Source organism: Xyrauchen texanus, chromosome 20, assembly GCF_025860055.1.
Source record: "Xyrauchen texanus isolate HMW12.3.18 chromosome 20, RBS_HiC_50CHRs, whole genome shotgun sequence".
Classification (NCBI taxonomy): domain Eukaryota; kingdom Metazoa; phylum Chordata; class Actinopteri; order Cypriniformes; family Catostomidae; genus Xyrauchen; species Xyrauchen texanus.
Genome location: NC_068295.1, coordinates 36,217,096 through 36,242,933, shown reverse-complemented (window position 1 = coordinate 36,242,933; position 25,838 = coordinate 36,217,096). Strand labels below are relative to the sequence as shown.

General features: G+C 39.0%; 1 protein-coding gene across 19 annotated transcripts in view; it reads left to right on the top strand.

The window, feature by feature from the left end:
• The window catches only part of LOC127660519 (uncharacterized), a 114,844-nt gene that overhangs the window by 68,487 nt on the left and 20,519 nt on the right, over nt 1–25,838 (top strand). For 6 of the 19 annotated variants that reach the window (XM_052150807.1, XM_052150818.1, XM_052150820.1 and 3 more), the window contains one exon: nt 18,129–18,227. The exons of 7 other annotated variants lie outside the window; for them this stretch is intronic. In XM_052150807.1, the coding sequence (XP_052006767.1) occupies nt 18,129–18,227 (99 nt within the window). Of the gene's footprint in view, nt 1–10,822; nt 11,729–16,765; nt 16,933–17,072; nt 17,116–17,904; nt 18,031–18,128; nt 18,228–25,838 lie in introns of those variants that run through there. 6 more of the 19 variants (XM_052150805.1, XM_052150804.1, XM_052150801.1 and 3 more) reach the window with 3 other exon arrangements.

The window sequence follows — 25,838 nt, the reverse complement described above, 5'->3', positions numbered from 1 at the left end:
GATCTTTACTCTCGCAAGGATCCTGGAGGGGGCCTGGGAGTATGCCCATCTGGTCTACATGTGTTTTATGGATCTGGAGAAGGTGTTCTCTTCTTAGGGCGATCCAGTCCCTGTATGTCCAAAGCGAGAACTATTGAGGAGCCATTGGACCATGCCTTCAGACTGTGACATTGGACCATGCCTTCAGACAACTTTTTAACTTCTTTGCATGTAAACCTTTATTATTTGCAGTGGAGTGTCATCATAGAATACCTATACAGTATACTATATACTTTATGTGAGGTATATGGTCTTATTCCACTCATAATTAACAGTGCGCACCACTTCAGCTGGGAGGGACTGATTGTGGGATATTCATGTTGATGGTAAGTGGTCTACAATTGTCTCTTTATGTGCTAAACGCTGCATTTGTTAACATAACACGAGTTTAGATTTTGTATTTCAGTACGCCCTCTATATTATCCTTGCGAAGCCCTTTGGTTTTCAATTGGCATCTTTTATCAGTCTGACATCAGGAGGTGGTGTTGCCATAAGTTACTAAAGGCATTTCCTCTGGCAAGATATGATATTGTTAACAGACCTTTTAGATGAAAATCTCCAATATGTGCATTCCCAGTATGCAGGTAATGCATAATAAATATAAAATAATGCACACTGGATAAACATTGTAATGTAAGTCACTTTATGTCTTCAAAGACAAGTCCCACAGCCAATCACTCAAAAAAATTATCCTACCAGAGCCAGATGTCATTGAGGTCACCCCAATGTGGAGGCTTCATGTTATACTCCAGGCACAACTCGCCACGCACCTCACCAAGAGCGAACCACATTATAGCGACCATGAGGAGGTTACCCCATGTGACTCTACCCTCCCTAGCAACCGGCCCAAATTGGTTGCTTAGGAGACCTGGCTGGAGTCACTCAGCACGCCTTGGATAGGAACTTGCGACTCCAGGGGTGGTAGTTAGCATCTTTACTCGCTGAGCTACCTAGGCCCCCTTATTCCATTATTATTAAAATTTCGTATCATTTTGCACAAAGGACTCGGCAGTGATGAAACTGATTCAGCTGGCCTGTGAGTTGGTGGAGAAGAACCGACACCGCTTTGCTAGGAAGATTTGCCTGGTCTTGAGGATGAATGAGGTTGATGCCTTGTTGGCCATCATGATGCGGGACCTGTTTATGAGCACCATGCTTTATGAAGGTGAAATGAATGAAGATGAAATCCAGGCTCCCTTCCTTTTTACTTTTGAGAGACTAGAGGATATTGAGTTTTTCATGCAGGAAATCCATGATAAAAGAGACATTCGTGTGTCTTGCCTGCACAACTTTCACCTACCTGTAACATGCAAATTCAGTAGTGGTGTAGATCTGTGTGAATATAGTTTGTTCTTGTAGTTTTAGGTTTTGTAAAATGTCTTGCTTTTTAACCCATAAAAATATTGTTTTCTTGAAACTAAATATACTAAAATGAAATTTTGTATCTTATTAATATAAAATTTAATTATTAAAAAAATATTTCTTAGATCGAAGATTTATTTTTATGTTAGCTGTACATTTAGCTAATCAAGGTCAATAGAAATAAAATATATCCATCAACATTTGGAGGACATTTGAGTATGCAATAATAAATTGTTTATTAAGTAACACTTCCAGTCTACTCCCAAATGTTGCTGGAGTGGTTGCCTTGCTTTCAGTCTCAGAGCACACTTGTCCTTTTTCTTTAGTGTGGCAAAGGCGCGCGTGGCTGGTTTCAGACTACTGGACAGGTTACTCATTACCATTTGATTAAGATAGCATAAATAATGCATCACATGAAGGCTGAGTCCATCCAAAATTACATTCACATATTCCCATAAGTTATATTCACAACCAGACTGTTTAGTACCAGACTGTTTAGTACATGCTTATATTTGTATTGCTTGAGGTGGAGACCCTAAGTGTACATTTAAAAGGAACAAACAGGTGTGATGATTTCAGAAACTCAGTTCCCACATTTAACTACAAAAACAAAGGGCAGATTAGGTGACCTAGGTCAAACTTTATTACATTAATTAATCACATATGATTGAGATGAATTTACAAATAGCCTACATCTTAATGCGGTGAAGGCAGGGGTGCACTGATAGTCTAGTCACAGAAACGATGCTGACCATGCTGAAAAATCATGCAATTATGAAAAATATTAAAGAAAGGTAAGTCTTATGGTTACTTTGACCTAACCTTTGTGCATCAACCATAAAAAATGTTTCCCCATTAGTTTAAATTTCGATCTGACGAAGGGCTTGCTTTAACGTTAACAGCCAGTGGGTGGCGCTTCACTAGGTACACAGAGGTGGAGCTAGACTAGGACAAGATCCACCCATTTGTGTACGAAAGCCCTTAACCGCAAGCTAAAAACAAAATTGAGAAAAAAAAAAGTATCTTAAAAAAAAAAAATTCTCTCTTCACAAAAAAAAAATAATCTCTTAAATTTTTTTTCTCTCTTCAAATTTTTTTTTTTTCTCTCTTTAAAAAAAGGAATTTGGTACCAAATTTGGCCACCAGGTGCCACTATCAGTATACATGCAATATTATGCTTTTATTGCTTTCTCTGTTGCTATATGTCATGTGCAGACTTTCATGGTGAAATTTAATTCTAATAATATATTTTAATATAACAAAACACACTGTCTACTGCAGAAGTGAAGTGTTCCAGATGAAGAATGTCAAATAAATATCCAAATATTGTTGGTCTGTCTTAACATGAGCTAGACATTTATGCCAATGTAAAATGCTCATCCAAAACAAATTGGTGAGGGGTAGTGTTTTTCAAAAGCATAGACAACTTGTTATATTAAAAAATAGTATTATAATTACATTTCACCATGAAAGTCTTCACATGACACATAGCAACAGAGAAAGCATTAAAAGCATAAGATTGCATGTTTACTGATAGTGGAACCTGGTGGCCAAGGTTGGTACCACATTCCTTTTTTTGAGAAAAAGAAATTAGAAGAGGAAAAAATAGTTTTTGTAGAGAAAATTTGTAAAAAAAAACATTTGAATAGAGAGATTTTTTTAAGAAGCATTAATGGTAAGACAACAGAAGATTATATAATATAAAGTAACTTTCCTTTGTTTGATCAATGAGCAGTTTTTTGTTAATGCAAGGGCTTTCAAAATGTGGGTGCATAAACTTTTGGCCTCCAGTGTGTGTGTATATATATATATATATATATATATATATATATATATATATATATATATATATATATATATATAGCATAACTATTATATTATATTTAAAAATTATTTAAACAGTTCTGAAAATAATAAGCAAAACAATCTATATTTATCAAGAATCGTCTTGCATGTATCTTGTGTAGATTCTCTGATATTTGTCAAGCCCACCAATAAAGCAGACCTGACATATTAGTCTGTAATTATAATGGAGCAGTTTCTGAGACCACCAAATGTGAATACTTCAGTTTCAGGGGTCAAACCCAAAAGACGACGATACGATGAGCAGTATTTAACTTTAGGATTTACATGGACATGATCAGTTGATGCACCACAAACTTTATGCGTCAGGAGAGTTAGCTAATGACAGGATCAACGAATCCACTGACGTGGCCAGCATCGCACAGCTGTAAACATATCAGATATGAAGGGGTTGCCTCCGGTCCCGTAAAATGCGGAATTGTCCCGCATTTAAAGATTAAAGATGCAGTATGTGAGTTTTGCAGACACCATGCAAGAAGCAGATGTGTGAGTGGCAGCTCTGTGCACTTTGCTAATTTTTGTATTGTTTTCATGCTATAATCTGGTGAAATTCAATACACACAGCTACATATTTGCTCTTTGAGGTAATCATGGTAAAAAAGTACAAATCCTCGGGCTCCGGACACATTAAAAGACACTTACATGTTCAAGATGAAAGCTCAGATGGGCCTGCTGACCAGGGACTCGATTTGGATGGTGCGGCCAGGGAAATTTAGAGTCAACTGTACAACATGTCGGTGTTGCTGAGGATCTCTCTGTCATACATCGATCGATTACAGCGATGAAAATAAAATTCTCTGAGTTGGTTACAAGAGTGGCAGATGTTGAGAATCGGATCGATTATCTGGAGTCATCGGAAAGGGACTTATCCACTAATCCGTCTGCGACCAAAATAGACATGGAAAGTATTTCGGAAATTTGGAAGATTTGGAAAATAGGAGCGAAAGAAATTCCTGAGCATGCAGAAGGCAGAGATATGGTGAAATTCCAGGACGAGCTCTTCCCGAGTCTGCTCGACATAACGGGCCATAAGCTGGAGTCCCGGCTCGCAGATCTGCTGAGGGAGTCAGGCCTCGATCAATTCTGGCCAAATTTCTGAGATCATCCGATAAAGATTTTGTGTTGCGCCAGACGAGGAGCAAAAGAAAGATTTCTTGGAAGAATCACAATATTTTCTTGTTCATGGACTTTGCGAATTCGACAAGAGAGAAATGCGATCGGTTCAAATAATGCAAGAAACTCTTGCATCAATGGAAGATCGCTTTTGCACTGATGTTTCTGGCCAGACTGAGAATCTGGCTAGATGCGAAGGACGGTCACAAAGTATTTACATGACCCAAACATGCACTGTCTTTTATACAAACAATGGGTGAGTAAACCATTGGGTGTTTCTCATGTAAGTTGATTGACTCGCTGTACATTGACTCTAATGTTGGAAGAAGATGGGTGCCATTTTTGTTTCTTCTTGCGTTGAATCTGCCTAGTGGCTGGAGTTTGTTTTGTGGAATAACACTTTTTCTAGGATACATTTTTGCATTGACAGAAGATTGCTTTTACACTGATGTTCCCGGCCAGATTGAGAATAGACACTATGGATGACCGCAAAATATATACATGCCCACACAAAGGATGTCTTTTATAAAGTGGACGGACTGAGTAAGTTATGGTGTATTTTATTTTAACGTTTTTTATGTTAAGTTTGTTTTGTGGAATATACTGCTTTGAGACAGTTGTGGATGAGTCGCTCCTTGTGCTTATGCTTCCTGTGGCTGAAGTTTGTTTTGTGGAATAATTTTGTGGGACATTATAATGATTACATCATCTGCTGCACTCGTGGACAGACGGCTCACTGAACACTTGTTTGTCTGTCCGAGGAAACTGAACAGTTTTATTTCGGCTGAAATTTGTTTAGTGGAGGATCACACCTTCGAGACAGTTCTGTGAATGACTCTACACGTTCTGTGCGTTTTTTCTGCCTATTGGCTGGGTTTGTTTTACAAAGTATTTTCTGTTATGTAATTTTGCCTCACTGACTTGGGAGGCAAAATTGAGCAATCCGATGGCAAAATTGTCACGGGGGCTCACGTAGGCGTACATGGACCTTTTGAGTTTAGTGGGATTGATGCCGGTTGGCACTGTCGTGCACAGGGTTCTGTTTGTTTGGTTTGGGGGGGAAGTTCAGCGTTTGATTGTTACACTAAAGGGAATGTGGTTTGTATAATGTTGTTTTTGACACACAATTAATTTTTTCTAATAAGTCAAAAAAAAAAAAAAAAAACAATTGGGAAGATATGGAGTGGACATGTCTTCTTTAGTGCCGGCTCAAGTAAATGCAGGGAGTCATTATATTGTTAAATAAACATCTACAATTTAAATATCTCAAACAGATTAAAGATAAATTAGGAGTCATTATTGTTTTTTGGAGAAATTCAGGGGCAAAGGTTGATTTTGGCTAATATTTATGCACCTAATGCTGATGATCAGGGCTTTTTTATAGATCTTGAAGGGATGTTGCAAGCCGCTGGCACCCCTCATGGTATAATATTGGGAGTAATATTACTCAATTGGAATAATTTTAGTTTCAGATCACACCCTCGTGAGTTTAGAGGTGTTGCTACATATGAAGAAAAGCAAATCATATGGTTGGCGCTCTAATGTATCCCTATTGCAAAATCCTGAATTCCAAAAAATGCTAAAGACTGAAATCACAGTCTATATGGAGACCAACTGTTCCTCAGTATCCTCTGTGGGCGTGGCTTGGGAGGCATTTAAGGTGGTTCTAAGGGGCCGTTTCATCCAGTATGCTTCATTCATCAAAAAATCCAAAGCACGTGAACTTGTGGAGTTGGAAGGGAATATAAAAAGTGCAGAGGCAGAGCTAAAGTGCTGGATGTCATCTGAGGGCCTCTGAAATACAGATATAATATAAATTTGTTGCGGAAAGTGAAGTTTTGGTTATTTTGGTGAGACAGTCATACTATTGAGTCGGTGGACAAAGCAGGGAAGATTTTGGCTAAATATATAAAACAGAGGGAGTCTTTTCATACCATTCCACGTCGTCTTCTACTGATGAGGATATTAGGAAATTAGTGGAACAATTAGAACTTCCTAAACTGATGACTGTGCAAAAAACTCTCTTGATTCTGAGATAACCATGGAGAAACTTGACGATGTAATTAAGGCCTTACCTACAGGCAAGGGTTTGGGGCCAGATGGTTTTGTATCTGAATTTTTTAGATCTTATGATACAGAACTGGCTACACTTTTGTTAGAAGTTTATATGGAATCATTAAAAAAACGGAAAGTTTCAGCCAACCATGACACAAGACCGGATCAGTCTGATTCAAGGGACAAAGATCCAAGTGAGTGTAAAAGTTACCGTCCAATTTCCCTGATCCAGCTAGATGTAAAAATATTAACAAAAATTCTGGCTAACCGATTAAGTAAAGTTAAGACATCTCTTATACATATACAGTAGATACGGTGGGGTTAATTCAGGGGTGCAGCTCTTCTGATAACACTAGGTTTTTTAACAATATCATGTGGTCAGTGGCGAATGATCAGACTCTGGTCGCTGCCATCTCACTTGATGCCGAAAAGGCGTTTGATGTGGTAGAATGGGATTATATTTTTAAGATTTTGGAAATGTATGGGTTTGGGAGTATGTTTATTGGTTGGATCAAGTTACTTTATAGACACCCTGTAGCAGCGGTACAAACAAATGGATTAATTTCAGATTATGTTACTCTGAACTCTTTCCCCATTATTGTTCTGTCTTGCCCTGGAACTATTAACAGCCATGATGAAAAGGGAAAATGATTTTCTGGGGGTGGTTGCAGAAGGTATGGCACATAAGCGTTTGCTTTACGCAGATTATATTTTATTATTGGTTTCTGACCCCACTAGATCTATGCCTTGCCTCCACAGAATTATTAATTCCTTTTACAAATTCTCAGGATACAAAGTCTCCTGGTCTAAAGGTCTAAATCTTTCCAGTAACGGCCTTCCAGCCAGGCACCTTCCAGTGGCCCAAACAGGGCATTAAGTATTTGGGTATTTTATTCCCAACAAACTTGTCCGATTTACTTAGAGTTAATTTTGATGCTTTAATAAAAGGTTTTTCGAGTGATGTGGGCAGGTGGGCTTCATTACATTTATCAATGATTGGGAAGGTTAATGTTATTAAAATGATTTGTATTCCAAAATGTAACTACCTGCTACAATCTCTCCAAGTGAATGTCCCCCTCTCTTATTTCAAGAAATTTGATAGCATAGCGAAGTCCTTCATTTGGAATGGTAAACGTCCCAGATTACATTTTATTATGCTGCAAAGGCTGATTGAAAAAGGTGGGCTAGGCCTACACAAGATTTTGTTTTATTATTATTATGCTTTCAGTCTCAGATATTTGGCTCATTGGTCTCTTCCACCTGAGAGAACCCCTCCCTGGTTTTGTATTAAATAGGAAGTTCTTGCCTCTATTTTACCATTGCAAAGCCTTTTTTTATCAAACTAACCAGAGAAGTTACACCCCGTTATTTCGCATTTGCACTCAGTATGGACAAAAGTGTCCAGAATGTTTAATTCAGATATTTATCTAAATGTTACCTCAAGTTTATGGCTAAACCCCAAACTAAGCTTTATTAAGTCCCCTTTTTGTTGGTCAGGGTGGATTGGGAGGGGCGTTAATACACTTTGTGACTTATATGAGAGTGGTGTTCTGAGATCCTTTGAAAATTTGATTCAATATTTTGGGATCCCCAGATCTCAGATTTTTATGTATTTACAGCTGTGCCACTTGCTTTGTACTATTTTTGGGAATATCATACAGCCCCCTAAAGCAGCAGATACTCTAGGAGAGGTGATCTCTGCTTTTGGAAAAGGTCATGAGGCATCAGTGTATTACTCCTTGTTAATTCAGAGTCTGGGGGATGGAGTCTCGACCACTCAAAAGATTATGGGAGAAAGATTGAGGGAGAATGGGCTAAGATTTTAAAAAACATGAAAACTGCATCTAGAGATGCAAGGGTACGCTTTATACAATTTAAAATGTTACATCGGTTCTATTAGACCCCCTCTAAATTGTATCGGTTTGGTCTTAAAGACACATCCAGCTGCTGGCGATGCCAATCAGAGGATGGAGACATATCCCATGTCTTTTGGGGGTGTGTTAAAATCCAGGAGTTTTGGTCGAAAGTTCAGAGTCTTTTATGTGATGTATTGGGCACTCTGCTCTCGTTTTGCCCAAGGCTCTGTATTTTGGGTGATGGGGTGGTCATCGACATCGAGAATAGGCATATAAAGAGTTGGGTCCTAACTAGCGTCATGATAACTGACAGGTTCTTTTAAGGGGTTGGTGCTCAGAGATGGGCATGGTGGCGGCCTTTTAAGAAGGGTTGTTTAGAAGGCTGGGTAAATCAAATTTGTTTATTGAGAAATGGGGCAGATACCTGATGTTCACGCTAGTTTTTGCCCGACCACGATCACGTTCCCGCTTAGCCAGATGGGATTCAGTAGATAAATGTTTTTAGTTTTTTTGGCTTACTCTGAGTTTGTGTAGGAGTCGGACGTTAGCTGGATTCCATCTCTAAGAAAACGTTACCTAGTGTTGCAGTTTGTTGTCATTGTTGAACAGTAGAAGCACTGAGGCAAGGCTCTCAGGAGCGCGCATAAACGTCACATCCATTGGATTTTCCCGGCAAAAGCGACCCGCTACCTTCACATGAAAATCAGTCTACAGGCTTTAATAGGCAACGTAGGAAGTCCGGGAAGGGCTAATTTTTTTTAGTAGCGTTACAAGCCATTCACACATTGGCAAAAAAACTCAATAAATAAAAGATAAATGCCAGCTGATTAAAGTTATCTCTGTGAGACGGTCATTGACACACAGCAGCTGCGAAAATCTTGCGCAATGTGTCCTGTAAAACAAAGTGGCTGATGTCTTGTGACGTAGCTGCCTGATGCCTTTCTCCAATTGAAAATACAGAACCTGTGGCTACCGAGGAACCATGTAAAACCATTTTTCATTACTTAAAAGTTTTTATAATGACTGGAAAGGAGGGGATTCACACTGAAATAAGATAATAGGCAGCTGCTTTCTTTAAACATGAAGAGAGTGTAAAGACACAGCAAAATCTGTCAAATGCATTTTAGCACCAAAGTAAATGAACAGCAACTGAGCAAACAAAAACATAACAATCTATATATATTCGACTATGAGAAAACTGATTGACTGTTCCACAGAGATCAGACATAGTTGGCAAAAGTTAACTGCACTGAAGTTGATGCAATTAATTAGTTTTATTAGCATAATACTGCGCGTTCCCCTTGGTGCTCGACCATCCACATTATTTGAAGTAGCCATGGGATGCCCCATATAGTTAAACATGGGACTCGATTGGACTTGGACTGACAGCATTTTGACATGTGAATAAAGATTTCTGCCACATGCAATAGTCATTTAATTTAATTATTAGAAGTCCAAATAATCCTTTCAAATCCTCTTGGCACAAAAATCTAAGGGGGCATGTGTCCCCTCTGTCTGAATGTGCATGACGCCTCTGCTTGTACCTTTGTCTTTTTGGCCGATTTGTTTCAATACTTCTTTGCCTTGAAACAAAGTTTGCAATGTTGTTATTCACCTTGGAGCTTGTTGCTGTGTTTCATGATTTACAACTCTGTAATGCTGGATTTTATGAAAAGCCTATGACTGGGAAATATACTTCCGGAACACAAGTGGCTGAAAAGTGGACGGACATTGTTGTTGAATTCATTTTAATACCAGTGGTCCATCTCTGTTATTACCCAGGTTGAGTTACCATCCCAAGTGAGAATCTAAACAAAATGTAAGGAAGAATAATAAATAAATTAAAACACACACACACACACACACACACACACACACACACACACACACACACATGTTGTGTTTCCATGTTTTATGGGGACTTTCCATAGACATAATGGTTTTTATACTGTACAAACTTTATATTCTATCCCCTAAACCTAACCCTACCCCTAAACCTAACCCTCACAGAAAACTTTCTGCATTTTTACATTTTCAAAAAACATAATTTAGTATGATTTATAAGCTGTTTTCCTCATGGGGACCGACAAAATGTCCCCACAAGGTAAAAAATTTCGGGTTTTACTATCCTTATGGGGACATTTGGTCCCCACAAAGTGATAAATACACGCTCACACACACACACACACACACAAAAAACAGATTCATAATATTTTACAATAGATATGCTTTTCCCATTATTAATTAATTTAAGTGACTGTATTAAAGAGACAAGCTTTGTTACAGAACACCTTTAAAGTTAACAGATTTTCTAAATGTTGTAAACTGTCAAATTTGTAAAGTTTTATGTGTGTGTTCAATTATTGTATCTTCTATTTACAATAAAAATAATGTCTTCAACAGCCATACATAAATTATTTTTCCAGACAAAACAAATAAATAATAATAAAAAATCTAAACAAAATTATAAACCAGTTGATGAACTCTTATTTTGAAAGTATTACGTCACATCCGTTAGCCATTTGCGTTGATTCTAAGCTTGTGTTGTTCATGGTGAAGTGAGTCCGTACCATTGTACGATGATTTTGAACGTTAAATTATCATCTTCGTTTCCAATTAAATAAAAACAACTTTAGGATTTGCATTGAGAATTGATTTTATTCGTGAAAAAAGCGCAATATCCGCATGCTAAACTAACGTGGTTGTGAGACGGATCATCTGGCCCGCTTGGGGCTATCGGACGTCACTGACCAGCAGCCGCAAACTTTAACAAAATGGGGGAAAATCGTACAAAACGTGGAAAAGGAATTCAAAATGCTCAACTTCCAGGACCTGGACCTCAGCATGGGGTGCGTTCTGCAGCACCCGCTCCTCCGCTATCTAAAGAGTGCTGGCTCAGGCCACCTCCCCGTCGCGGCGGGATTCACGGTCCCACTCCTCGTCACCGGATGGGTCCACCGGGGCAGAGGTTTACTGGGCCCCCTCACGACTTCGGACCGCAGCCCTCGAGAATGAGGATGATGGATAACATGGCAGATCAAAGACATTTTATGAATGAACCTCCCGAGTTCATGATGCGCGAACAGATGATACACGATGAGCATTTACACCCGCTGGATTTCCCCGACAGACCCGGATTCCGCCTGCCGCCGTTTAATGATGCTGATCCGCGCTTTGACTCTCTGGAGTATGAGTGCGGGCCGCGTTTCCGTCCTCCAGACTTCTGTCCTCCAGACTTCTGTCCTCCAGACTTCTGTCCACCTGAGTTTCGGGCTAGACCACCGAACTTCTTGCGGCCTGAGTTTGAGCGTGTTCCCGCGGGTGTTTGTTCACCAGAGTTCGACGATAGACCAGGTTTCCCCATGATGAGCCCTGGATTTGACCCGATGGAGCGGTTTGGCCCAAGAGACCCACATTTTATGCAATCAGTGAGTGTTCATGTAAGTTTTTGACGACCTTATTTATTATCTGAGATTTGTGTCTGTGTCTCAACCTAGTTTGCTATCTTATTAGTTATTGGTGCAATCCTTCTATATATAAATATCTATATGAGGGGTCTTCAACTTTTGTTCCGGCCAATGAGCTCTTAGTGGTTAGAGAGATTAAGCAGGGACCCCCTGTTACATATTGTATAAAATTATTATGTATTAGAGTTTTGCAAAATCTCTTTCCAAAAATGGAAATTCTCATAATTTACTCACCCTCATGCCATCCTAGATTTGTATGACTTTTTCTTCTGCTGAACATAAATAAAGATTTTTTAAGAATATCTCCCCTCTGTAGGTCCATACAATGGCAAGTGAATGGTGATCAGAAATTTGAAGCTCCAAAAAACAGATAAAAGCAGCATAAAAGTAATATATAAGACTCCAGTGGTTAAATCCATGTCTTAAGAAGTGATAGGTTGATAATCTCAGCATTGTCTATTTATTTACACCAAGTAGGCTTTTGTTCTGAAACCAATAATACTTAAAGAAACCGTTGGCTGTCATCCACTCAAAGCAAAGCAAACGCTTTTACCTGCGTGGCTCTGTGCTGCAGCACTGCTCAAAAAGATCAACTATCAGTAGTTCGTCATGAGCAGTGGTTGTGCACTGGTTTGTCCCGTGGATCAAATAATAGCAGTTTTCACACAGTATTCTGTGATTAATTGCAATTAATCATGATACATGGTGCAGTAAAACAAATAAAGAATAAATATAATATATTAACTTTATAATTTGTCTCAAAGAACTTGCAAGAAATTGGTTAGTCATTTATTTTAAATAGTTAAATATTTTCATGTGAAAATGTTCAAATAATAGGATCAAAAGGGCAGATTAAATTCATATCAAGCTTTATTGGCAAAATAAACGTAATTGTGCATTGACAATGCATAATAAGACAATATACATATAGATATAAAACATTTAATGCTGAATTTTAAAATCTAAAAACTATTATTTTCTCTGGCTGCCGTTCAGTCTCTCGCATGGTTTAATTTTTGACACTGATTCAGATGACCGTCTCTCCCAAACCTGGCTCACCACTTGCGGGTGAAGTCGCCATCCACTCCTAAATCCACTCCTGTGTTTATTATGCCTGTGACGTGCGTCGCGCATAATGAAGAAATGGGTACTGATCCACACAATCAGTTTCTGTGCTAGGATGTGCAGTCGAGTCAAGAGTGCACCTCATGAAAATTTATATTTGGCCATTTAAGCCACAGGAAGTGGAGTAAAACAGGAAGTGAAAAAAATGTGTATACTGCATTAATTGCAGTATTTTTTTAAGCTGTTAAACCGTCAACTATTAATTGCAGAAATTAATGTCTTAAATTTCCCAGCCCTAAATTAAACATTTGTGTTATGTTTCACAAAACCCAGCTCCGTTTTATGCTCTTCATTCGCCGCTATCTCTGAAATTATGTCAAATGTCGCTACTCACTGAAGTTGGGGTTGATTTTTCCACATTTTGTTATGTTACAGCCTTATTCCACAATGGATTAAATTCATTATTTTCCTACAAACAATACCCCATAATGACAACATGAAAAAAGTTTGTTTGAAATCTTTAATAAATAAAATAAAAAAAATCACATGTACATAAGTATTCACAGCCTTTGCCATGACACTCAAAATTGAGCTCAGGTGCATCCTGTTTCCACTGATCATCCTTGAGATGTTTCTACAAGTTGATTGGAGTCCACCTGTGGTAAATTCAGTTGATTGGAGTCCACCAGTGGTAAATTCAGTTGATTGGACATGATTTACATTTATGCATTTGGCAGACGCTTTTATCCAAAGCGACTTACAGTGCAATTATTACAGGGACAATCCCCCCGGAGCAACCTGGAGTTAAGTGCCAGTGATCTTCTGATTAACAGCCCTGTGCTTTAGCCACTACGCCACCAGGACTCCGGAAAGACACACACACCTGTCTATATAAGTTTCCACAGTTAACAGTGCATGTCAGAGCACAAACTAAGCCATGAAGTCCAAGGAATTGTCTGTAGACCTCCGAGACAGGATTGTCTTTGGGAGGCACAGATCTGGGGAAGGGTACAGAAAGATTTCTGCAGCATTGAAGGTCCCAATGAGCACAGTGTCCTCCATCATCCGTAAATGGAAGAAGTTTGGAACCACCAGTACTCTTCTTAGAGCTGGCCGCCCGGCCAAACAGTCAGGGAGGTGACCAAGAACCCGATGAGCTCCAGCATTTCTCTGTGGAGAGAGCAGAACCTTCCAGAAGAACAACCATCTCTGCAGCACTCCACCAATCAGGCCTGTATGGTAGAGTGGCCAGACGGAAGCCACTCCTCAGTAAAAGGCACGTGACAGCCCACCTGGAGTTTGCCAAAAGGCACTTGAAGGACTCTCAGACCATGAGAAACAAAATTCTCTGGTCTGATGAAACAAAGATTGAACACTTTGGCCTGATCCGTTGAGGCACCGCTCATCACCTGGCCAATACCATCCCTACAGTGAAGCATGTTGGTGGCAGCATCATGCTGTGGGGATGTTTTTCAGCGGCAGGAACCGGGAGACTAGTCAGGATCGAGGGAAAGATGAATGCAGCAATGTACAGAGACATCTTTGATGAAAACCTGCTCCAGAGCACTCTGGACCTCAGACTGGGGCGAAGGTTCATCTTCCAACAGGACAATGACCCTAAGCACACAGCCAAGATAACAAAGGAGTGGCTATGGGACAACTCTGTGAATGTCCTTGAGTGGCCCAGCCAGAGCCCAGACTTGAACACGATTGAACATCTCTGGAGAGATCTGAAAATGGCTGTGCACCGACGCTCCCCATCCAACCTGATGGAGCTTGAGAGGTCCTGCAAAGAAGAATATAGGTGTGCCAAGCTTGTAGCATCATACTCAAAAAGACTTGAGGCTGTAATTGGTGCCAAAGGTGCTTCAACAAAGTATTGAGCAAAGGCTGTGAATATACATGTGATTTTTTATTTTTATTTCTGTTTTTTAATTTTTAATAAATTTGCAAAGATTTCAAACAAACTTCTTCACGTTGTCATTATGGGGTGTAGTTTGTAGAACTACACCCCATGGAATTATTCCATTTTGGAATAAGGCTGTAACATAACAAAATGTGGAAAAAGTGAAGCGCTGTGAATATTTTCCGGATGCACTTTGTGAAGATTCGCTGCTCAAGTCAGTGGAGGAATATGTGTAGCGTGTGTCTGTCTGTTCTTCCTTCCTAATCTTACTAAGTGCGCTCCAGTTTTTTTTAGTGACTGTTTGCACCATCTTTTTTCAAATAACAGGAAACGCCATAACCATTGCATTTTAATATGCGTGTTAAGTTGTTCAGTTTTGAAGACTCATTCTGCATTCTGTTCCATTTAGCTGCACTCTGTCTAGCTGTTTGAAACACTCGCCAGCTGTATATGTGCTGCTTCATCGCGTTGAGTCCTCTGCCACACGTGCATGGTGCGTGTATGTGTGTGTCTCCCCAAGTGTTCGCTCCTGTGGGGAAAGCCGCGATGTTCTGTATTGTTGCTGTGATGATTCATGAAGCGTTCCATTCAACTCCGAGAGTCCGAATTTCCACCTTTAACTGGGGAAAGTGCAACGGAATGACACTTTATATCGGACATCTAACTTGGAAACTCGAGCTGAAATCTTCAACTCCCATTTCGTTGAGATGCAGGTGTGTGTTACGTCATACATTTCGGCACCCGGGGCAAAGAGGTTTACAGTCAGTGACAAATATTCATTTTATTAAATAATATCATTTCTGAGTCAAATTTCTTACGTTAAAAGGATAATAAAACATGTTTAGCAAACGTTTTGCAGAGACAGGTGTTCAAAACGCAGTTAATTTTAGTAATACACTCTTTGTTTTGATTATCGTAAAGATAGCATTGCAGCGCCAAAAATCAGTTTGGTTGCTATGAGATGTTTCTGACAATCACTGTACCCCTCAGTTAAAAATAAGTTCACTCTTTGACACGTTTGTGTTTAGTTGTCAGGTAATTGTCAATACATTTTGAATTAAGTGAAAAGTCACATTATGCATGATCACCATCGACCATCATTTTCATGATTGATCATTGCTGTCACATCTGAGTACTCGAATACTCATGCCCATCCCTTGTTGCTGCAGATTATTAATGGTGCTGTATGTTATTTTAGCTGTTCTAGAATTTCGAATTTGACATGCCCCCGCTTTCTAAAACCCCACCCTCCAAAGATACCTTTGAGACTGTCACAGAGCACAAGAGCAGCAGTGAGTCTTCTCATGGTTGTCTTGCACAACAGTTGCAAAGTAGCACCCTCAACTGACAACTAGTGTTGTCAAAAGTACCGGTACTTCAGTACCAAGTTGATTCTAAAATAAAAAATATGTAACGATACCATTGTTTCTGCAGTTCCGGGCACCGACTTAATCCGGTACAGCGCACAGTTTGACTGACACATGGCATCATTTTGAGCCTGTGATGTTACTCCTTACACTCAAATGGACAATTAATCAAATTGAAATTGTGACATGTCCTAGTGTGATTATTAAACAGCAAATAATTCAATAAATATACAGTCTGCATGTACTGCACTCTGCAAAGTGAATGTTTGAAGCTGCTCATGTGCTGAAAACACAGACTGATCAAGTTATTACAGACAGGTTTGTTTAAACACAAGTTGTAATTAGATCTGATAGTCCATACCTAGGTGACATGGCCTAATTTCCTCTTGGATACTGTCCACATGATGCTTATATTTGCTGATGTATACACATTGATGGGTATAAAGACCCATGAGTCTATTCTCCATTGCTCTCTATTATGACATACATATTGAGATATCTACTCTTTTGATTCTTTACCTTTTATTAAAATATTAATAATAGTAAAAATGTTTTTTTTTTAAAAAGGTTATCGTTTCTTAGTAATTTATTGTTTACTGCTGATTCTTCATGCATCAGTATCAAAATAAGATCCTATAGAACTAAGTGTTATTTTTGTTTCACATAAATAAGGGGAATCATGCATTTGGAGACAGAGGAGGGTTTGCGGCACAGCCACAAGATTTCCTGGGACCAGGTCCAGTACCACCACCACCATCCGAGACATCGAAAGACACCAAGATCGAACCTTCCAAGACGATGGCATCAAAGTTGGCAATGTTCAAGAATATTTCAGCAAAGTAAATCCATTGTCATACTCCTGATTTGTATCTTTAGAGAAATTCATTGTGTCTCTACCTTTTGGGTAAAAAGTTTGTGTTTTTGAGAAATTCAAACCGTTAAGGAGAGAATGTTGAAATAATTCTTTTTTTTTTTTCAGCACTCCCCGTGGACGCTCATTGGGAGTCATTTCATTTATTGGTGTAAGTACATTTGCTCATAATATATTATATAAGCAGTAAATGACAAGAAACTGTGCTATATTGTGAATGTTGGATGCTGTTAAGTAGAAGTCGACCTATAGTGGTTTTTACAGATAACAAAGGTGGTGGGAAAAGCCGATAACTGATTAGTTGACCAATAGATTTTAATTGATTTATATAGAATGTATATAAAAAAAATTTATTCTCTCTTTTACTGTGGCGGGCAAGGACAAAGAGTCCAAAATGAATGAAATTCCAGATGCAGTTTTGTGTTTAATCAAAATCCCAATAACAACCAGAAAACAGATTTTGAAGATTTGATGCATAACGCCAGACTTTTGAGTATAAACAGTCTCGAAACACACCGGGGACTCTTAGTTTGAAATGAAGAAAAAACATCAACTATCGACAGTTTTTTTTTTCCCGATAACCGATAATTCCACAAATCAACTATCGGCACAGATTAAAACCAATACATCGGTCTACCACTACTGTCAAGCAACCCCTTCAGCTGGGAATAAATTCACAATATATCAATATATCCGCATCAAGGGTAGCAACTATCAATTGTGCATAAAACATTTAAGATAATGTGTTTTGTTTAATACCAAATTTTTTAACCCATTATTTTTCAAAATCATTCACTATTTAAAATTTCTCTCTCACTTTTGTTTTTTCAATGAATGAATGACGGATCATTGAAAGTTTTTGAAATAAGTTTTCTTGCATAAAAATCACTTTCTTGAATATCAAACAATATACAGAACTGTTTTGTTCATTGACCCTCAGAATAACTGTGGATTCATTGAACGGGAGGATCTGAAGAAATTTTCGTTTGTCTTTGATGCCTTTATTGGAAAGAGATCAAATCTGGTGCCTGGGGTTAAAGTGCATTTTACTGCATTGAAAAATCTGGTGAGTCCTTGTATATTTCATGTGCTAAAATCCCAGATTGTTTTTGATGTTTATTTCAGATGTTCTAATTTCTGTACTATAACTGCTTGTGATATCAGGGAAAAGAATGTGCGGTTGATGTGAAAGTGGCTCCAAGAGGAACAGACGACATTGACAATACAGTGTATGAGGGTGTTGTTACTACGGCCCTTCCTGATGTGAGTAAAACAGACACTTAAGTACTTTCTGATCAACATGAGACCAGTATAAAAGGTGTTTTCACTTTATAACATCCATTCAGGGATGGTTGGTATGTTTGAAAATGTTATCTGAACTATGCTATTTAATCTGGTAGATATTGCTCTTGTGCAGAGTTTGTTTATGAAAACTATCTTGCAAATGATAGAGTTCTGATTTGTGAGTGAATTGTTCTTTCCTTAACTTGTTCATACCGATTCGCATCATTCTGATTAATTTGCAAATCAGTCTGAATCAAAATCACAAATGACTGGAAAATTCATTGGTCAAAAAGTGTGGAAACTATTTTACTCTCGAGTACAAATACATGAGCTTCCATGGGAAAGGAGGATACTGCTGGTATGTGTGTGCCGTCCTTGAGTGTTAAGCAGCAACAGGGAGTGAGGACCCTCAACCCTGAAAAACTAAGCAGATTGCCACATACAAGGCAGACTCAGAACATAAGAGATTAAATAACGTTTACAGAATATACACATGCATTACTGGCAACAGTTTACATTAAAGGAATATTTCACCCCAAAAGGATAATTCTCTCATAATTTTCACACCCTTATGCTGTCTCAAACTCGTATGACATTCTTCAGTGGAATAAGGATAATTTGATGAGGGTATGATGTCCGTTGTTCCATACAATGCATGTGAATGGTGACCCAATTTTCAAGCATAAAAGTAATCTAGAGGACTCCAGTGGTTTAATCCATGTCTTCTGAAGTGAATTAATCGATTTTGGGTCAGACAAAAATATCATGAATTTTTCACTGTACATCTTACCATTAGTCTTTAGGCACAATCTTGATTTTAAGTTTTATTACACTTCCCAGTGCTTGATGCATGTGCAGAGCACTAGATGGTGCTATGGGAAGTGTAATCAAGCTTGAAATCATGTTCACCATGGAGACTGCTGATGCCATGATTTATAGTGAAAAAAGTAGTTATATTTTGGTCTGTTCTCACCCAAAACTGATTGAATCACTTCAGAAGACATTGATTAAACATCGGAGTCTTATGGATTACTTTAATGCTGCCTTTATGTGATTGGACCGACAATGGACCTACAGTGCTGAAATATTCTTCTACGTTTGTGTTCAGCAGAAGAAAGTCATACACTTTTGTGGTGGCATGAGGGTGAATAAATCATGAGAGAATTTTCATTTTTGGCTAAATTATCCTTTTAACTAATGATGTTAACTAATATTAATGAAAATAACCCTCTTGTATAGTGAAACCAAAATCAGTATCCTTTATATACTCTGGGAAAATATTCAAATTTAGTAGGGCTGTCAAGTTAATAAACGTTTTAATCAAATTAATGACATGCTATTTAATATCAATATTTGCTTAGAAAGAAAATAAAGCATAAAATAAAGTTTTAGTCATCCGTATTCTCAAATGTTAAGCCTAAAGTAAAATGAGGGGGGTAAAGGTTTCAATAGGGAGTTCACATGCTTTTACACTTCAACTCATTCCACAGTATACACCGCACAAGAATGCAATCGATCTGAATTCATCGTCAGTGCTTGGCACACATTCAAAATTCGAATGCACAGTTTTAGCATTCAAATCTGAATTTTTTTCCTTAAATTCGACGAATATTCCAATTACTAATTTTTATTTGACAGCCCCAGTTCACACAGGATATATTTGTTCCTTCCATTTGCACCATTTGTTTTTTTAATTGTTGGTGTACACAAAAAATGCAGAAGAATGTCTTTAGCCATTGCTTCATGTCTCGTGCCATAAGTGCGCTGTTTTAAGACACTGTGTCAAGTAATAAGTGTTTCAGAAAACATTTGTCAAGACCCCTGCTTTCCATTCATTTGTGCTCCATCCATCTGCTTTTGAACGCAATAACACATCCTGTGGGAATTACTCATTATTCTGTGGCTGTACTGCCTGCTCTTGATAAGTGTAGTTTGACAAGTCAACTTGCCTGTAATATGCATATTGTGGACTAACACAAACGTGAAGGTGGTACTTAAAGTTTGAATTGCTCCAATAGAAAAACGAATTGTTACAGTTTTTGCATCAACTTACAGGCCTTGGCCTAGGCGAGTTAGACATGAACAGTATGTAGGTGGCTGAAGGTTTTCAGTTTCTTAAACTAACAAGCATTGGATGTCTGCCAAGGCCCGATAGTCACAAATACAAAAGAGACAGTCAAGCACACATTGATTAAAGAAAAAATTTAGCTAATTGAATTGTGAGCAGACTTGGAATTGAGTAGTAGGGCTGCACAATTATGACACAAATCATTTAGAAAATGCTCTGGTTCTCTTTTATTTAAAAAAATATGTTGGAACCATGATAAGAAAGGAGGATGATTTTACAGGGGTGGCGGCGTGAGGTGTGGCACATAAACTTTTGCTTTACCCAGATTATATTTTATTATTCGTCTCCGACACTACTAGATCTATGCCTTGCCTCCACAGAATTAATAATTCCTTTTCTAAGTTCTCAGGATACAGACTCAATTGGTCTAAATCGGAAGCGTTGGCTCTGACAGCGTACTTCCCGGTAACGGCTTTTCTGCTGGGCGCCTTCCAGTGTCCCAAACTGAGCATTAAGTATTTGGGTATTTTATTACTTGCAAAATTGTGTTTTGTGATTTTGTTAGTTAATTTTGACCCTTTAATAAAGAGTTTTTCGAGCGATGTGGGCAGGTGGGCTTCATTACATTTATCTATGATTGGGAAGGTTAATGTTATTAAAATTAATTGTATTCCGTAATTCATCTACCTGCTACAATCTCTCCCAGTTGATGTCCCCCCTCTCTTATTTCAAGCAATTTGATAACATAGCAAAGTCCTTCATTTGGAATGGTAAACGTCCCTGATTACATTGCAGTAAGTTGCATAGGCCGATTGACAATGGTGGGCTAGGCCTACACAAGAGTTTGTGGTCACTTCCACCTGAGAGAGCCCCTCATTGGACTTGTATTGAACAGGAAGTTCTTGCCCCATTTCACCATTGCAAAGCCTTTCTATCAAACTAATTGGAAGTTAAATTACACCGTTACCTTGCATTTTCACTCGGTATGGTCAAAAGTGTCCAGAGTGTTTAAATCGGACATTTATTTAAATGTTGCCTTGAGCATATGGCTGAACCCAAAATTATGTGTTAGTAAGTCTCCTTTCTGCTGGTCAGAGTGGATTGTGAGGGAGGTAAATACACTTGGTTAGTGTGTAGTGTTTAGATGCTTTGAAAATTTGATTCAACATTTTGGGATTCCCAGGTCTCAGTTCTTCAGGTATTTACAGCTGCGCCACCTACTCTTTACTATTTTTGGGAGTAGCATCAAATTCCAGTGGGTCAGAAGTTTACATGCACTAAATTAACTGTTGCTTTAAGCAGCTTGGAAAATAAGTCTGGTTCATCCTTGGGAAATCAATCCCAGAACAACAGCAAAGGACCTTGTGAAGATGCTGGAGGAAACAGGTAGACAAGTATCTATATCCACAATAAAACGAGTCCTATATCGACATAACCTGAAAGGCTGCTCAGCAAGGAAGAAACCACTGCTCCAAAACCACCATAATAAAGCCAGACTACAGTTTGCAGTTTGCAAGTGCACATGGGGACAAAGATCTTAATTTATGGAGATATTTCCTGTGGTCTGATAATATGTGGTCTGTTTGGCCATAATGACCATTGTTATGTTTGGAGGAAAAAGGCTTGGGCTTGCAAGCCGAAGAACACCATCCCAACCATGAAGTATGGGGTGGCAGCATCATGTTTTTGGGGTGCTTTACTGCAAGAGGGACTGGTGTACTTCACAAAATAGATGGCATCACGAGGAAAGAAAATGAGGTGGATATATTGAAGCAAAATCTCAAGACATCAGCCAGGAAGTTAAAGCTCGGTCACAAATGGGTCTTCCAAATTGACAGTGACACCAAAATTACCTCCAAAGTTGTAGCAAAATGGCTTTATGACACCAAAGTCAAGTTATTGGGAGTGGCCATCACAAACCCCTAACATCAATCCAATCGAATATTTGTGGGCAGAACTGAAAAAGCGTGTGCGAGCAAGGATACCTACAATCCTGACTCAGTTACACCAGTTCTGTCTGGAGGAATGGTCCAAAATTACATTGTGAGAATGTTTGATCCAAGTTAAACAAATACTAACAAAGTGTATGTAAACTTCTGACCCACTGGGAATTAAAGAAATATTCTGATGAAAGAAATAAAAGCTGAAATATATAATTTCTCTACTATTATTCTATCATTTCACATTCTTTAAAATGTTTTATTTTATCCCCTTTGCTTCCCAATTTTTTAATGCCCAATTCCCACTACTTGTGGTGGTGCGGTTACTCTCCTCAATCCAGGTGGCAAAGGACAAGTCTCAGTTGCCTCGGCTGCTGTCAATCTGCGCATATTATCACGTGGCTTGCTGTGCATGACACACCGAAGACTCACAGCATTTGGAGGCTCATGCTACTCTCCGCGATTCATGCACAATTTATCACACGCCCCTTTGAGAGCGAGAACCACTTTGTCATGACCACAAGGAGGTAACCCCATGTGACTCTACCCTCCCTAGGAACTGGGCCAATTTTGTTGCTTAGGAGACCTGGTTGAAGTCACTAACCACGCCCTGATTCAAACTTGTGACTCTGCATCAATACTCTCTGTGCTACCCAGGCCCCCCACATTTCACATTCTTTTTTCAGATTAACACTTTTTGTTTATTCTAACAAATGAAAAAGAAAAGAAAAACATATATATACATAGAATACATTTTTATCCCCCATTATTCCCCAACCCCACTCTGACCCTCAAGAAATATCCCTGTGGTCAAAGCCAAAGTATACACCCACAAAATCAATTGCTGGGAATAAAATACCCAAATACTTAATGCCCTGTTTGGGCCACTGGAAGGCATCTGGCTGAAAAGAAGTTACCGGGCAGTACGCTGTCAGAGTTGAAGCTTTGGATTTAGACCAAATAACTCTGTATCTTGAGAACTTAGAAAAGGAATGAATGATTCTGTGGAAGCAAGGAATAGATCTAGTAGGGTCGGAGATGAATAATAAAATATAATCTGCGCAAAGCAAAAGCTTATGAACCACACCTCCCGCCATCACCCCAGGAAAAACATCCTCCTTTCTTATCGCTGCTACTAATGGTTCCAGGGCAAGACACAACAATAATGGGGGAAAGATCCACAGTAAAATAATCTGAATTTAATCCATTTGTTTAAAATCGTAAAAAGATAATCCCATTCTACCATATCAAATGCCTTTTCATCAAGTGAGATGGCAGTGACCAGAGCCTGATCATTTGCCACTGACCAAATGATATTGATAAAACGCCTAGTGTTATCAGAAGAGTTACGGCCCCTAATAAACCCCACCTTATCTATATGTATAAGAGATTTCATAACTTTACGTAATTGGTTAGCCAAAATATTTGACCAGTATTTTATCGTCTAGCTTCCTGCGGAGAAAGGTGTGTTTCTTGAAGAAACACTGTAATATTTCTTAAGCTTAAGAAGAAAAATAACCTTCCTTCTTTTTATGGGGTGGCCCAACCCATTCACATTCCACGTGGAGAGAGACAATCCACTCATATTAACATTTGACATTTTGTCATAAGTAGTAGTAGATTGTGTGTCAAAAACAAGATCATAAAGACCACATTCCAACATTAATGCAACCCTCAAAACCTGAACATCCCCCCCAAATAAAACAAAGAGAAAAAAAGACCAAACAGTCCATGCACACCTGTGAGAACCCCCGTGACAACTTTGCTGTCAGATTACTCGAGTCTGGTGTTTCTATAAAAATTTTGTGAGACATAATTGTTCAGCAAAAGATAATCAAGAAAACAAACTCCAGCCTATAGGCGGAATTAGCACAATGAGCATGTAGATTCATCCATAATTCTGTCCTGAATGTGTGCCACTCCACAAAATAAACTCCAGCTGCTAGGCGGAAACAGCACAAAGAGCATGTAGATTCATCCACAAAACTGTCCTGAAGGTGTGCCACTCCACAAAATAAACTCCAGCTGCTAAATGGAAACAGCACAAAGTAATTTCCCCAAAGTCAAGCAAATGTTCAGTGAGCCAGTCCAATCAGCTACAAAGTAAGCACCACAACATGACCCACTCACTCCATTGACTTTATGGAGGACATCTCTTGCTGTGGGCATGTGAATGTTTTATGGCCATCCTTAGCATCTATTCTCAGTTTGGCCGGGAATATCAGTGCAAAGCGACCTTTCGTTGACGTAAATGTTTCTTGCATTTTTTGAATCGATCACGTTTCTCTCTTGTTGAGTTTGCAAAGTCTGGGAACAAGAAAATGCTGTGGTTCTTCCAAGAAAGCCTTTCATTTACTCCTTGCCTCACATAGCACAAGATGTTTATTGGATGATCTCAGAAAACTGTATCCTGTCCCTCTACTCCCTCTGGGACTCCAACGATACAGACTTTGTACCTTGGTTCCTAGCGGAGTAGCAAATACAGTTCATCCGGAAAGTATTCAGTGTTTCACTTTTTCCACATTTTGTTATGTTACAGCCTTATTCCAAAATTGATTAAATTCATTATTTTCCTCAATATTCATGAGCCATGACACTCAAAATTGAGCTCAGGTGCATCCTGTTTCCACTGATCATCCTTGAGATGTTTCTATGACTTGATTGGAGTCCACCTGTGGTAAATTCAGTTGATTGGACATGATTTGGAAAGGCACACACCTGTCTATATAAGTTCCCACAGTTAACGGTGTATGTCAGAGCACAAACTAAGCCTTGAAGTCCAAGGAATTGTTGTAGACCTCCAACAAAGCACAATGTCTTCAGCGTTGAAGGTCCCAATGAGCACAGTGGCCTCCATCATCCATAAATGGAAGAAGTTTGGAACCACCAGTACTCTTCTTAGAGCTGGCCGCCCGGCCAAACTGAGCGATCGGGGGAGAAGGGCCTTAGTTTATCTTCCAACAGGACAATGACCCTAAGCACACAGCCAAGATAACAAAGGAGTGGCTACGGGACAACTCTGTGAATGTCCTTGAGTGGCCCAGCCAGAGCCCAGACTTGAACACGATTGAACATCTGGAGATATCTGAAAATGGCTGTGGCTGATGGAGCTTCTTCACGTTGTCATTATGGGGTATTGTTTGTAGAATTGAGGAAAATAATGAATTTAATCAATTTTGGAAAAGGCAATAACAAAATGTGGAAATACTTTGTGAATACTTTCCGGATACACTGTAATTCTCAGATGACTCAGGTAATCGATCCTTTTCTTGACATCCCCCACTCTTGTAACCACATCAGTGAACTTTGCATCTATGGCGGTGATCGATCGATGTATCACGGCAAGATCCTCCAATTCAGCAATGACCTTCATCAGCATTGCTGACATGGGCCAGCATCTCCCGCCGCATTTCCTGCACCAAGTCGACTCCTAAGTCTGCGGCCTGCTCTGGAGCGTCAGCTTGAGCACGTTAGTGTATTTTAATGTCTCCTGAGCCCAATGATTTTGAATTCTTTGACACATCGTCCTCCTAGAACAGTTATGGAACAGAATGTATCGAATCTCACTGGTTTATGCCATAA